Raw genomic sequence first — 13,298 nt, 5'->3', positions numbered from 1 at the left:
GGTTTGGTTTTAAGTGAACTCTTCTGGTTGGTGAGCCATATTAAAATATTTTGCTGGTGTCTGTGGATTATATTTTACACCTATTCCATTCTGGTCTTCAGATCTGTTTGCTCAGTATCCGTCTTAGTTCACAAACAAGATAAAAGTAAAGATTTCTGCTCAGCCTTTAATTATGAAAGCTTATCAAAGACAACTTGTTTCTGTGACCTTTTAATTTAAAGCCTATAGTTTCATGAGATGCGAACATGGCGTTAGGGGAAAAAAACCCTGCTTGGACCATCCCTTTAAATCCGTTTGTAGGAGCTGAAGATTTTCTTTTTAAGGTTCTTTATAGCTGCAGGAGCTTTGTCTCTCAAAACTGGTGAAACACAAACTCTGCTGACTATGCCATATTCAGTGGAAAGGAGATTTGGTATATGTATCTAGATTCTTTCCAAAGGTTTTATTGGGAGTTTTGCATTAGTTGTTTGGACAACATGCTTGGTGCTATGTTTTTTCAGAAAAAGTCTCTGGTTAATCCCTTTGTTTCCAGTAAAAACTCTTAAAACAGTCTAGTCAGCATGTTTGGCATTTGTTCAGTTTGCCTCTAAGAGCCATGTTTTAAAACCTTTTTTCTCACTGTTACTTGGTGTTATGGGCACTTAATCTCTAGTAGTCAGTTCTGCTAAAGGTAATGCAGGGGGTGATGGATAGTTTCAGGTTGATTCACTTGACAGTATAGGTAGGGTACTTTTACTATACATGCATACATGCACAGTGAATCTCATGTTTATAGACGGATGGAAAATAGCTATAGAGTAGCCCATCCTCTGGGCTAGTGAACACGTACTACCCAAGGAATTGATCTTCTACCCTCTACAATAGGAGACTTTTTTCAATAGCCTAATAGATATTGCTGTCAGGAAATCTTACTTGATATTCAACCTAGTTTTTCCAGTTTTTATTTTCAGTTTATACAACTAAATAATCCCCCTTGTCTATGCTCCACAGTTATATGCCTCTGTGGTGTTTACATCCTGCCAATGATTAGTCAGTTGTCTTCACTCTTAGTTGTCATTCAGTCAAGCTATTCATAGTTAGCTCTTTTAATTTTTCCTCATAAATCACTCGTGTCAGCCCCTTAATAGTTTTCTTTAAGTTCCTTCAAATTGGTCTTCATTTTTATGGTATAAAAATGCTCAGAACAGTTTCACCAGACCTGCAGAAATGATAATTTCTCTCCCACCACCTTCCTATTCTGTAACATGGTGCCTCTGCCCATCCAACCTAAAATCATACAGATATTTGTTTCCATAACACACTGCAAAGTCATATCTAATTTGATGCCTTCCACCATCTCTCTTAGTCAATATTGATGCTGGAATTGTTCATTTCAGTCTCATTTCATTATCTGTGGTTTGGTGTTTTTTCCTTGGATATATTAGCTTGTATTTTTCCAGTTTAGCTTCTTTTCTGCTTATATTTCTAACCTTCCTAGGTCACCTGGTATTTTAAAATTGACCTTAGTGACATTTGCCTCTCAATGTATTTTTTGTCCTGCTTTTTGTGCCTGTAAGATGTACCTTTAAAGTGAAGTCCAGATGTGCCCTTTCCTTTTATGCAGAAATGTCTGTTTTTGTGCACTTTTTTTGTGACTTGTGTGTAGTTAGTTTGTGTTCTGCTGTAATTTAAGGAATACGGTCTAGTTAATACTATTGTTCTTGCAGTTTTCTGTAAGCTGTGATTTCCATTTGTTCCAAAAATATTAAATGTTCAGGTGCCTTAATTGGACGCCATCATTGTGTATAGAGACACGACTCCTAGTTCGTGTCCAGCAGTAGACTTTAAGCATTGCATTATCTAGGAAAAGATAAAATTCCTTTCCTTTATTTCACTCAGGAAAATACAGCAGTCTCTTGCATGGATCTGTACTCCATTGCTGTACACATTATGGGTATGCTGGTTAGGCTAAAGGGTTGGACTGTGGGTTTCTCTAGATTTAGGTAAAGAAGACAGTGTTTGTCAGTGTTAATCTAGACAAACCCTTGGAAGCTGGAGAGCAGATGTGAGGAACCTATACATTGTCCTCTTCGTGGTTTACAGCCCTCTTGGCTTAGGAAGGGTCTCCTGGAGGTTTGTGGAGCTTTGAGAGAGAGAGATCTAAACCAGTTATTCCTTACTGATAAACAGTTTAGTTTTCTTTTCATATCTTTTTATCTCCTCACTTTTACTTGTTGCTTGTTTTCTAAATTCTGTGATCTTTTGTAGTAGTGCTAGTGCTGGTGCCCAATTTTGATCTGTAACTCAAAGCACTGGCTGAGATATTTTTGGCTTGCAGAAATAGACAAAAGAAGCTGGTGGAAGTGTAAGACGAAACCAGTTGGCGCATAATTATATATGGATATTCAAGGTGTCTTGATCAGGAAGGGATAGCTTTTTATTAAAAACACTAACATATCAATTGCTTTTGGAATACTTGTTAGAAACACCTTTTTTACATTTTATTTATTTATTTATTTATTGTGTAGGTGTGGAGGGTGCAGCTTTCCAGAGTAGACTTCCGCATGATCGTATGACCTCTCAAGAAGCTGCTTGTTTTCCAGACATCATTAGTGGCCCGCAGCAGACTCAGAAAGTGTTTCTGTACATCAGGAATCGCACAGTAAGTTCTTATGTATTAGGAACGTTGATGGGAACATTTCCATATCTTTTTAATAATTTGCAAAGAACATCTGGATGATTCTGTCTGGCGATTGCTTCTTGTGGTGATTGATGGTTTCTATGATAAGCTGTTCTGTTTCAGAAACCTATCACACAAAATCAATACAGGTAGTTCTTATCCAGTTCTGGATTGAGGCATTCTTTTGAGGGACAGTATAGGCAAATCTGCACTGGTGTTGGACCTGTTGCTTGAATACCGTGCACATTCTTAAGGTTACAAATAGAAGTCTCATATAAGATTCTCTTTTTCGATTGTCCATAACTTTTTCAACTAGTTTCCTTTTGGGCAGAAACTTCTATGTTTAGTCTCAGCCTGTTGAGAAAATTAGCTAATTTTGTTGCATAAGAGGTCTGAAAACATTTTTACTTAAGGAAATTTAAGAAAAAATTGCTTATGCGTGGAACTCAAATGCCTAAATATTGAAACATTGAATTATGCATGTCTCTTGTCCTCAGTAAAGAACTTTCATTAAGTGAATCAAACTGATTCTGTGTCTGTTGCATTTATGTTTTAATTCAAAACATCATTCATGTAACTGAAAGTGCTGAGGGTGGGGTTTTCAAATGTGACCAAGTCACTTCGGTGTTGGCTTGGCAACCTGGTCAATTGACCAGTCAAATAACAGAGAGACAAGGTAGGTGAGTGTGGTGTCTTTATCTGGACCAACTTCTGTTGGTGAAAGAGATGAACTTTTGAGCTATGCCTCTTCTTCCGGTCTCTGATGTCCTGGTACCAACATAGCTACAACAACACTGCAAATAGTCAAATAATCTCAGCTGGCCACCTATTATTTGACTACGGTTAAATCTTTTCAGATTTTTTCAGCAAGAATGCCCTGATGTAGGCAGTAGTCTACCTTTTAGATTGCATCATGATGCCATATGTTAGCAAGCTTACTTAAAAGTTCGTGATTGCTCACCTTACTACATGCTAATGCCATCTGTTGTGGGGGAAAAGGTGAACTAACTGAAAGGTAGCAAAGAATCCTGTGGCACCTTATAGACTAACAGACGTCTGTTAGTCTATAAGGTGCCACAGGATTCTTTGCTGCTTTTACAGAACCAGACTAACACGGCTACCCCTCTGATACTTAACTGAAAGGTGAGCATCTTGATTTGCTGAGATCTTCTAGACCAAACTCAGCTCTGTGTCAGCTGTCCCGGAGGTGTTCGTTATCTCGCTGAACATGTTCTCCCACATTCTCTTTCTCCTCCTCCTAATCACCGAAAGTCTGCTTTCAGGTGTTGATGACACACACATTTTCAGCTGTCAGTCATGGGAAAAAAATAAAGGAGCCACTGTACATGAATAAAATGTTTCCATAGCAAGGCCATTTTCATTTAAAAAAAACAAAACAAAAAAACCCCTTACTATAAGCCATAACGTAATCAGAATCTGTAACCATTCACTGTGCCATTTTGCTGTTCCAGCCACGGTGAGTAGCTCTCTTCCTCCCTCCCTCCTCCCCCGCCCCCCCCGGTCAAGGGTGACTGCCCTTTTAATGAAGTTTATGGCAGGCTCATGTCGGGAGCAGAGGTAGCTAGTCGAACAATTGCCTTTCCCTATAGGACCACAGGAAGTTGTTTATGAACGGGGGGCGGGACGGGGGATGGATGACCTTTTCACTTCCAAATCTCTCATGTGGGGCCCCAGTCCCCTATCAGCCACTTTAAACTTGCCGACCCATGCCGAGCACAGTAAAGGCACATTAGTGGCCGCATGATTTGGCGATCTGGAATATGGGGGAGTGGGTTGGGTCTACATGCCCTCTTTTTTCCTTGTAAGAGTGCTTTTAATGAGAACTTCCCCCGTTTCCCCTAGGCGACCCTATGTGATATCAGTCTCCTGAGGGTAACAGAAGCGGAAAGGAAGAGGATGCTGCAAGCATCTGGATATAGAGGCGGTCCTTGGGCTGCTATGCTGTGTACTGCAATGATGCTAGCAGAATTAATTCAGGGGTTGCATGGGAAAGTGTTCTACCATGGTGGAAGAAATAAGACTGCCCTGCCCAGAAACCTTCTGCAAAGGATTGCAGAGTACCTCCATGAAAGTTTCCTAGAGATCTCCATGGAGGATACCCGGGCTGTCCCAGTCCACATAAACAGTCTTTTCCGGGGCCACTCTCAGTGTAGCTGGAGTGGCCTCTTATAAGGAGAGAACCACAGCACCTTGCTGTATACTCACCAGAGGAGGTGCCTTCCCCAACATCGCAGTCGGCCACCGTGATGTCCTGCTCACAGGGCTCCAGAGTTAAAAATATTTCTGGCTGTCAGGGAGAATCGATCAATTTTCCATTGCGTGTCTCCCATTCTCTTCCTCCTTGTCTTCCTCATCCACCATATTGTCCTCTCTGTTGTCTCTAGACTCTCACACCTGTGAGGTGTCCACGTTGCTTGCAGGGGTATTGGTAGGGTCACCCCCGAGAATTGCATGCATCTTGTTGTAGAACCGGCATGTGTGGGGTTCGGCACTAGAATGAATGTTCGCCTCCCTTGCCTTCTGGGACATTTGGCAAAGTACTTTTATTTTTATACGGCACTGCTGTGTGTCCCTCGTGTAGCCCTTCTCTCCCCATTCCACGAGTGATCTTTGCATAGATATCAGCATTTCTTCTGCTGGATCGGAGCTCTGCCTGCACTGACTCGTCTCCCCACACAACGATGAGATATACCACCTCCTGGGCAGACCAGGCTGGAGCGCATTTGGGGCATGTAGTCTCAATGATCAGCTGTGCTGGCATGCTCCCAATACTAATCAAACAGGAAATGAGAAATCAAAAGTTCCCAGGGCTTTAGCAGGGGAGAGGCTGTTTCCTGTGTATCTGGCTTCAGTGCAGCAGAGTTGAGAATGATCTCCAGAGCAGTCACAGATGAGCATTGTGGGACACCACCTGGAGACCAATTAAGTCAAATTATACAACACTGCATCTGCACTACCTCGCAGTCGACCCACAAAAATCAAACTAAGTGCTATGCCTCTTGCAGAGGTGGATTATAGAAGTCGACAGAGGTGATTCAGGTTGGCGTAAAGAACCCGGTAGTGTAGACACATACATTAACAGGTTGACTTAAGGCGACTTTGACCTAACTTTTTAGTGTAATGGTGCTGAGAGAGGGCATCATGCCTGAAAACATCTTAGTTGGCTGGAATCTTCTGAAATAGCAGGAGTTAAAAATTGACCTGAATGGAAGTGATACTTAATAATCTAGAGAGCATTTCTGAAATCATGAGATTTAACATGAGTGATATAACTTATGCAGAGTTTAGGAAAGGCAAAATAATTTGTATGGAATTTTTTACCTTATGTGTGACTCTAAGCACTCCTGTATTCATACCCTATACACTACTGCAATGAGAGTTGTACAAACTATTCCTTGAGAAGTATCATTTGAAAACTAATAACACACTGGTCAATATCCTTGTGGCATATGTGTGATAATGCTGCATGTGGAGTTATGGATGACCTCTGATATGTTTGAGTCTCTTTGAACAAGGTAGAAACCGGTCTACATAGGCCTTGAATACAAAGGAAGCAGGGTGACCAGTGACAATGAAATTGCAGTTTACCTATGCAGTAAACAGAACCATCAAAACTCTCAAAGTGGTTGGGGACTTGACATGTCTAGATCATAGACAAGCAAACCCAGTTTTTTAACCAGTTTGGTCATCAGGCAGAGACAGTGAAGGTACATTTACATCAAAGGTGTAATCTCCTCCTCTTGTTAGCTTGATGGAGTAAACTACTCAACTATCACTGCTGGATGGAGACTTTACCCCCAGAAAGCCTTCCTGCTTCTTGAAGCAGTGCCCATGAACTCTGAAATGCCTGTCGGAGTTTTACTGGACCATAAAAAGAGAACTGGATAAATTCATGGTGGTTAAGTCCATAAATGGCTATTAGCCAGGATGGGTAAGGAATGGTGTCCCTAGCCTCTGTTTGTCAGAGGATGGAGATGGATAGCAGGAGAGAGATCACTTGATCATTGCCTGTTAGGTTTACTCCCTCTGGGGCACCTGGCATTGGCCACTGTCGGTAGACAGATACTGGGTTGGATGGACCTTTGGTCTGACCCGGTACGGCCCTTCTTATGTTGTGAGCAGTGAACCTGTTATCTTTCACTTAAGAAGACAAGGGAAACCAGCGCTCATACTTCTGTGGAAGGGCCTGACTGGGAGACTGTGACGAAGTGGTACTGTTCTTAATGTTTCCTCTGAATACTGTGTGGGTGCCTCAGTTTCCCCTATGCATTTCTTAAGTCTCCAGTGTGCATAAATGGCCACCACTCTGTATCCTGGTAACAAATGGCTGGGGCCCTTCCCCCTGCAAGGGAATGGCTAAAGGTGAACAAAGAGGTCAGGTGACCTCCTGGCCCGGGAAAGGAACTCAGTAGAGAAGGAGGGGCTGGAGGGGGTTTCAGTTTGGAACTGGCTGGGGACGGGAAGTGAGGGCAGATGGGGTTGTCTGGCTCGCTGGGCTCCAGAATGGACCCGGCTGAGGGATCCCGTTCTCTGTGCCTACAAGCTCTGTTTTAGACCATGTTCCTGTCATCTAGTAAACCTCTGTTTTACTGGCTGGCTGAGAGTCACGTATGACTGTGAAGTTGGGGGTGCGTGCAGGACCCTCTGGCTTCCCCAGGACCCCGCCTGGGCGGACTCGCTGTGGGAAGCGCACGGAGGGGCATATGCTGAATGGTCCAAGGTCAGACCCAGGAGGTGAAGCCGTGTGAGCTTCTTGCCCTGAAGACAGTCTGCTCCATGGGAGAGGAAGCCCCCCAAAGTCCTGACTGGCTTTGTGGGGAGCAGTTCCAGAGCATTGCCTGGGGACTCCGTGACAGAGACCTTCGGCCATTTGGATGAATTAAATCATCTTAAACAAAGACTGTGCCTTGCTAGATTAAGCTTTAGACTTTTAGATAATGTTTTCACTTTTATTTGTCTGTAACCATCTCTACCTTTTTTTTTGTTTTTTTTTTAACTTGGCGTCACATCTTGATTAATAAACGTTTTTTTTTTTTTTTTATCTAAACCAAACCAGTGTTGTGTTATCTGTTTAAAGGACAAAACAAGTGATCCAGGAGAGGGCTGGACACTTCAGAGTAGACCGTTTTGGGGAAATTTGGGATTGGGGTGTGTTCGGGTCACTTGGCTAGTGGTAACCAAGGCTAGTGGAGACCAGAGCATGCCTGTGGTGTAACGAGCAGGGTGCTGGAGTCAGTGTTACTGAATGAGGGCTGCTTATCATACAGACACTCGGTGCCTGCTTGTGTGGTGGCTGCGAGCATCCTGACAAGGGAGCTACAGTAGCAGAGCATTTTAAGGCACCCAGGGTTACAGAGCTGGCAGTAACACAACCTCTCACTGGTCTGCATTGCACCCCAAAAGGTGACATGACCGTGGAAAAACTGTTGAAGCTCAGTGCAAGTTCTCATCTAAGTATGTGAAACGTGTAGACAGAATGGAGATATACCACAAGAATTCAAATATGTGTCTAGCTATTGTCAAATATTATTGCAGTCAAACAGCAAGAAAGGGAAAAGAGGTCTGCATCAACATTTTTCATCTGTGCATTCTTCTTTTTATTCATCTTCTGCAGCATAATCACGAAGTATGGAGTCTTTTTGATGAAGAGTGATATGAGTGACTATGAAAGTGAAGTTAATTCAATTTCTTCATCTTCTAATAAAATGTTGCTACTTCATCTGCTTCAGCATTGAAAACTCCTGCTCCTGAAAGTCTTCCAGTGATCATTAAATTAGTTTTAAGAGGTTTTTGAATAGCTTGTCCCATGACTAGGAAAAAAAATTGACCATCTATTTGCTAGAGGTATTTCATATGGTTGAAAATCATTATATGCTAGAATTTTTTTTATAAGTTGCATCCAATTTACAAAGTACCAAGTAGGAAACAACATCTGTGTTATGGATGTGATGCCCATACAATGCATCTCTTCATCGGTGATGTTGAAGATCTGGCAATTTTCTCATCACTTGTCAAAAGTAAAAAGCATTGTCTAGTTTTTCAAAACCAAATAATAATTTTCATCATCATTTAGTACAGCACTCAGTTTCATCCACAGTGAATGATCTCTTGTTGTATTCAGTGGGCATCTCCTATTAAACGTCTCAGATCTTCAGATATAAAAGCAGGTTCCCCAGCCAGCCTCCATTGAGGAAGGGTAGCTGTGTGTTGCCCCAAGGTAATCTACACTGATCTTCTTGATCTCATTTGGCTGCAAAACTCAATTTCATTGCTTGAACCCATAGCTCAGTCCACTCAGAATATTGAAAATGATAGTTCTACACTATCAGATTCCAAGAGTGAGTTCTTGAATGCTAGGAAATACATTTTGTGAGACTACTGAATGCAGTCCACTTAACAAAAGCTGAAGAGAAAAAGATAACCAATAAAATATCATTGAAAAATCGTGTGATCTCTCCTGCACATAATGCTGACTACTGTTATATTAATTTAGATGGAATAAGTGGGCTGCAGGTGTTAACATAACTGACTGTCCAATATAAATAGTGTTAAACAAGGTTCGGGATTTGTTATACAGTGACCTCAGTCTGCTTAGTACCATGGCACAAACACCATGAACAATCCATTTAAGCTTTTAGTAAAGAATCAGAAAAGATACAAACAAGGAAGTACTTAGAATCATAGAAGATTAGGGTTGAAAGAGACCTCAGGAGGTCATCTAGTCCAACCCCCTGCTCAAAGCAGAACCAACCCCAACTAAATCAACTTCTCACAACAGTGTCAACCTGTGCAACTTGTTGCCAGAGGATGCTCTGAAGGCCAAAAGTGTAACTGGGTTAAAAAAAAATTCAATAAGTTCATGGAGGATAGGTCCATCAATGACTATTAAACAAGATGATTAGGGATGCAACCCCATGCTCTGAGTGTCCGTAAACCTCAACTACCAGAAGCTGCAACTGGACGACAGAGGATGGATCACTGGATTATTGGCCTGTTCTGTTCATTTTCTCTGAGGATCTGGCACTGGCCACGGTAAGAGACAGTATACTGGGCTAGATGGACCATTGGTGTGACCCATTATGGCCATTATGTTCTTGAGGAAAGCTAGTTAAAGCATTTAAAACATAAATTATCAGGTAAGGATTTCATTTTAACATTTCTTGTTCCCTTTCCTTTAACTGAACAGAGTTAGTTGAGATGAGATGAGGCTAGTACTGCTGTTAGCTTGGTCCTGTTTTATCTCACATGGGTTTTGGGCTTCATCTGAAGGTCAGTAGGGGTGTTGATGTCATCCAGATTCCTCTCTGTGGCCCAGTCTGGCTAGGACATCCCTCAGGATTGGGATGAATATCCAGTGTCCCAATAGACTCGGGGGGGGGGGGGGGCATCTAGGCTGATGAAGCTCGCTTCAGTAGCCATAGTCTTTTCTTCCATATTCTTCTCCCAAAGTCTCTCTAAGGACCCACAAAGAGAGTGATGAGTGGAATAGTCCATCCCCTCATTATTTTGTCCACTAATTAAGCCTAATACCCTACACACCAACTTTCATTCATTAATTTCTAGTTCCATAACTTCTGCTTTTACCAAGTATGATTTCAACATAGTCCTTGAGTTATTTTAACATGGCTTTTTTTGTTTGGATTAATTTTAGTCTCCGGGTCTCTTGTACCTGCTTGTAACACTCAATTATTTGTAGGGGAATTCTGTGCTAAAAAAATTAAAAATTCGCTGCACAATATTTTAAAATTCTGCAGTATTCTGAATATTTTATTTGTCAAAATAACACAGTACAATTATGCCAGTTTAAATCATTTTGGTAATTTATTTCAAAATATAGATCAGCAAGAATGTCTGTCACAATGCAGACAACAAAAAGGATTCAAGAAATGTTTTTTGACAAATAGATTCCTTACTAGGCATATTAATACTGAACTTTGAGTAATTCATTTAAACTACAATACAGAAACATATTTCCTAAACTCTCAGAATACATGCATAGGATTGGGAGAGCCAGGGGTAATGGAGGAGCTGAGTGAGAAAAATAATTGCTAGGAAGGAGCCTGGGAGTGAACTTGAAGGGTGCCTGGGTGTTAGTGGGAGAAGTGTGGAATTTTTTTTTTTTTTTTTGGAGGGGAGGAGGGAAAAGGAATTGTTAGGGAGATGGTGAGCCTCCTCCATGCGACACTGCGTGACCCTTAATCTGTCCCATTCAGTCAGGTACATCTGCCTCCATCCCCTGTATCCCCTGTGTCTCTTCATCCCCACTCCCATTCAGCCCCGGCTCAATGCTGTCACCACACTAGCTCCTGTGCCCCTGTGCCATTCATAACTCAGTTATTACACTATTTTTAAAGGTAGGAAAGCACACTACACCTGAGATCTATGTATGTTCCATACTTCACGTTTTAATGTTGAGTTGTTTTTGCAATATCCTACAAAGAGAAAGTTGCAGTGGTTTTTTGTTTGTTGGTTGGTTGGTTGGTTTTTTAAGTGGAGCACTGTTTTGCCCACCTTCTCAAACTCGGATGTTTGAAGGATTTTGTTCACTGTGAGACAGAAATCAAATATAAGGAAAACTAGCACAAAATGTCAGTGTTTAGAGGAGCATCTAGGGGAGGTCTAGAGCAGTGCTTCTCAAGCTATCTGATGTGGGGGACCGGCAATTTTTTTTTCCCCAATGTGCCAGGGACCGGTGCCATATTATTATCCTATTCGACGCTCTTATGAGGAAACTCGCCGTGGACCGGCAGCCGATGGCTCACAGACCGGCACTGGTCCACGGACCACCACTTTGAGAAGCACTGGTCTAGAGGGTTTTGCCAGGAAACATATTTTAAGGACTCTAGTGCTTGAGTCATGAGGATGCAAAAGAGTCCTGAATTTTCTCTTGCTGAGTTACTCTGAAAATGTCTCCCAAGGACTTTCTCAAATCTCCTTTCCTTCTCCTTTATGTAAAAAAAATAAATCAATCATCTTTGTACTAAAGTAACAGGGGGTAGCCATGTTAGTCTGTATCCACAAAAACGAGTCTGGTGGCACCTTAAAAACTAATAGATTTATTCGGGCATAAGCTTTTGTGGGTAAAACACCTGTTCTTCAGATGCACCTGCAGCAGTGGTGTTTTACCCAAGAAAGCTTATGCCCAAATAAATCTGTTAGTCTTTAAGGTGCCACCAGACTCCTTGTCATCTTTGTACTGACACTGGGCATGGAAACATTCAGATGATGAAGTTAGGGGGGTTCCAAAGAGGATGGAGCTAGGCTGTTCTCAGTGGTACCAGATGACAGAACAAGGAGCAGTGGTCTCAAGTTGCAGTGGGGGAGATCTAGGTTGGATATTAGGAAAAAAAATGTCACTAGGAGGGTGGTGAATCACTGGAATGGGTTCCCTAGGGAGGCGTTGGAATCTCCATCCTTAGAGGTTTTTAAGGCCCAGCTTGACAAAGCCCTGGCTGGGATGATTTAGTTGGTGTTGGTCCTGCTTTGAGTAGGGGGTTGAACTAGATGATCTCCTGAGGTCTCTTCCAACTCTAATCTTCTATAATTCTTCTATGAAGTTGTCAAAAAGTTGAGTGAGAGAAAACTGCATTTAAAATGGGGATTCTTGCAATTTTTAGCTCCTCTCTAGTATAAATATAGCGGGGTCTGCTGTGTTTTTTTTCCATTACAGTTAGAACAATGAATGGTGACATATCGATGAGACCTGGCGAAATTTGTTGTCCGCAAACTTTGGTAGATTCTTGAGTGAGACACTGAATGTGGTTCTGTCCTTCTGCATTTCAGAGCAGAAAGCTGTTGTATGCTTCCCTGGCAAGGTTTGGTTTGTAATGAACACTCTCCTCCTAATTCTAGGTTTTGCTGATACACAAATTATAGTATACAAACAAGGGTGTATATCTGTGTATAGAGAATACATAATATATCCTAAGGATTTTATTCATGTGAGTTTGAGATGGCCATCACATACTCTGTTTAATGCCACAAATTATACAGAGGAACTGCTAGAATATTTGGAATGTGTAAATAATATATGGTCATATTTCCACAATATCTCCACCCATCACAAATACCCCTACACAAATGTGTGTGCTCTTGCACTTTCATATCTCATTAAACCTTGGGGAAAGATGCATGATCAGAGATTTCTTTAATTTTAACAGTTAAATCTCCAATTATGTCGTTGCTGAGCATACTTGAACCTCTCACAGCTCCTAGTGGTGACCAGACTGTTCATGTGCCATTCTCAGAGGCCAGGGCTACAGGGGCAAAGCCAGACTTTCCATGAAATGGCTGCTTCCAGCTGCTCCAGAGTGGGGCCGGCCACTGAAACTGAAAGCAGGGTGCCAATCTCTCCTGTACTCTGTGCTCTCCTTTTCTCTCCCCCCCTTGCACCCAGACATCATGGAGGATGATTTAGTTGGGTTTGGTCCTGCTTTGAGCAGGGGGTTGGACTAGATACCTCCTGAGGTCCCTTCCAACCCTGAGATTCTATGATTCTATGAGGAGGAAGCCATCTGACTTGAATGCAGAGGGAATGAAAGCCATACCAGGAAGTAGATTGAGACAGATAAGTCTGGTTAGATGGTCTGGAAAGGGGGAGAAACTGGGAGGATAGGGA

General features: G+C 42.0%; 1 protein-coding gene across 1 annotated transcript in view; it reads left to right on the top strand.

The window, feature by feature from the left end:
• The window catches only part of KDM1A (lysine demethylase 1A), a 171,720-nt gene that overhangs the window by 28,120 nt on the left and 130,302 nt on the right, over positions 1–13,298 (top strand). Inside the window, exon 4 of the mRNA XM_044997670.1 lies at positions 2,508–2,641. Within this exon, the coding sequence (XP_044853605.1) occupies positions 2,508–2,641 (134 nt within the window). The remainder of the gene's footprint in view (positions 1–2,507; positions 2,642–13,298) is intronic.

Source organism: Mauremys mutica, chromosome 23 (genome assembly GCF_020497125.1).
Source record: "Mauremys mutica isolate MM-2020 ecotype Southern chromosome 23, ASM2049712v1, whole genome shotgun sequence".
In the NCBI taxonomy this organism is placed as follows: domain Eukaryota; kingdom Metazoa; phylum Chordata; order Testudines; family Geoemydidae; genus Mauremys; species Mauremys mutica.
This window is presented reverse-complemented; position numbering and strand designations above follow the sequence as displayed.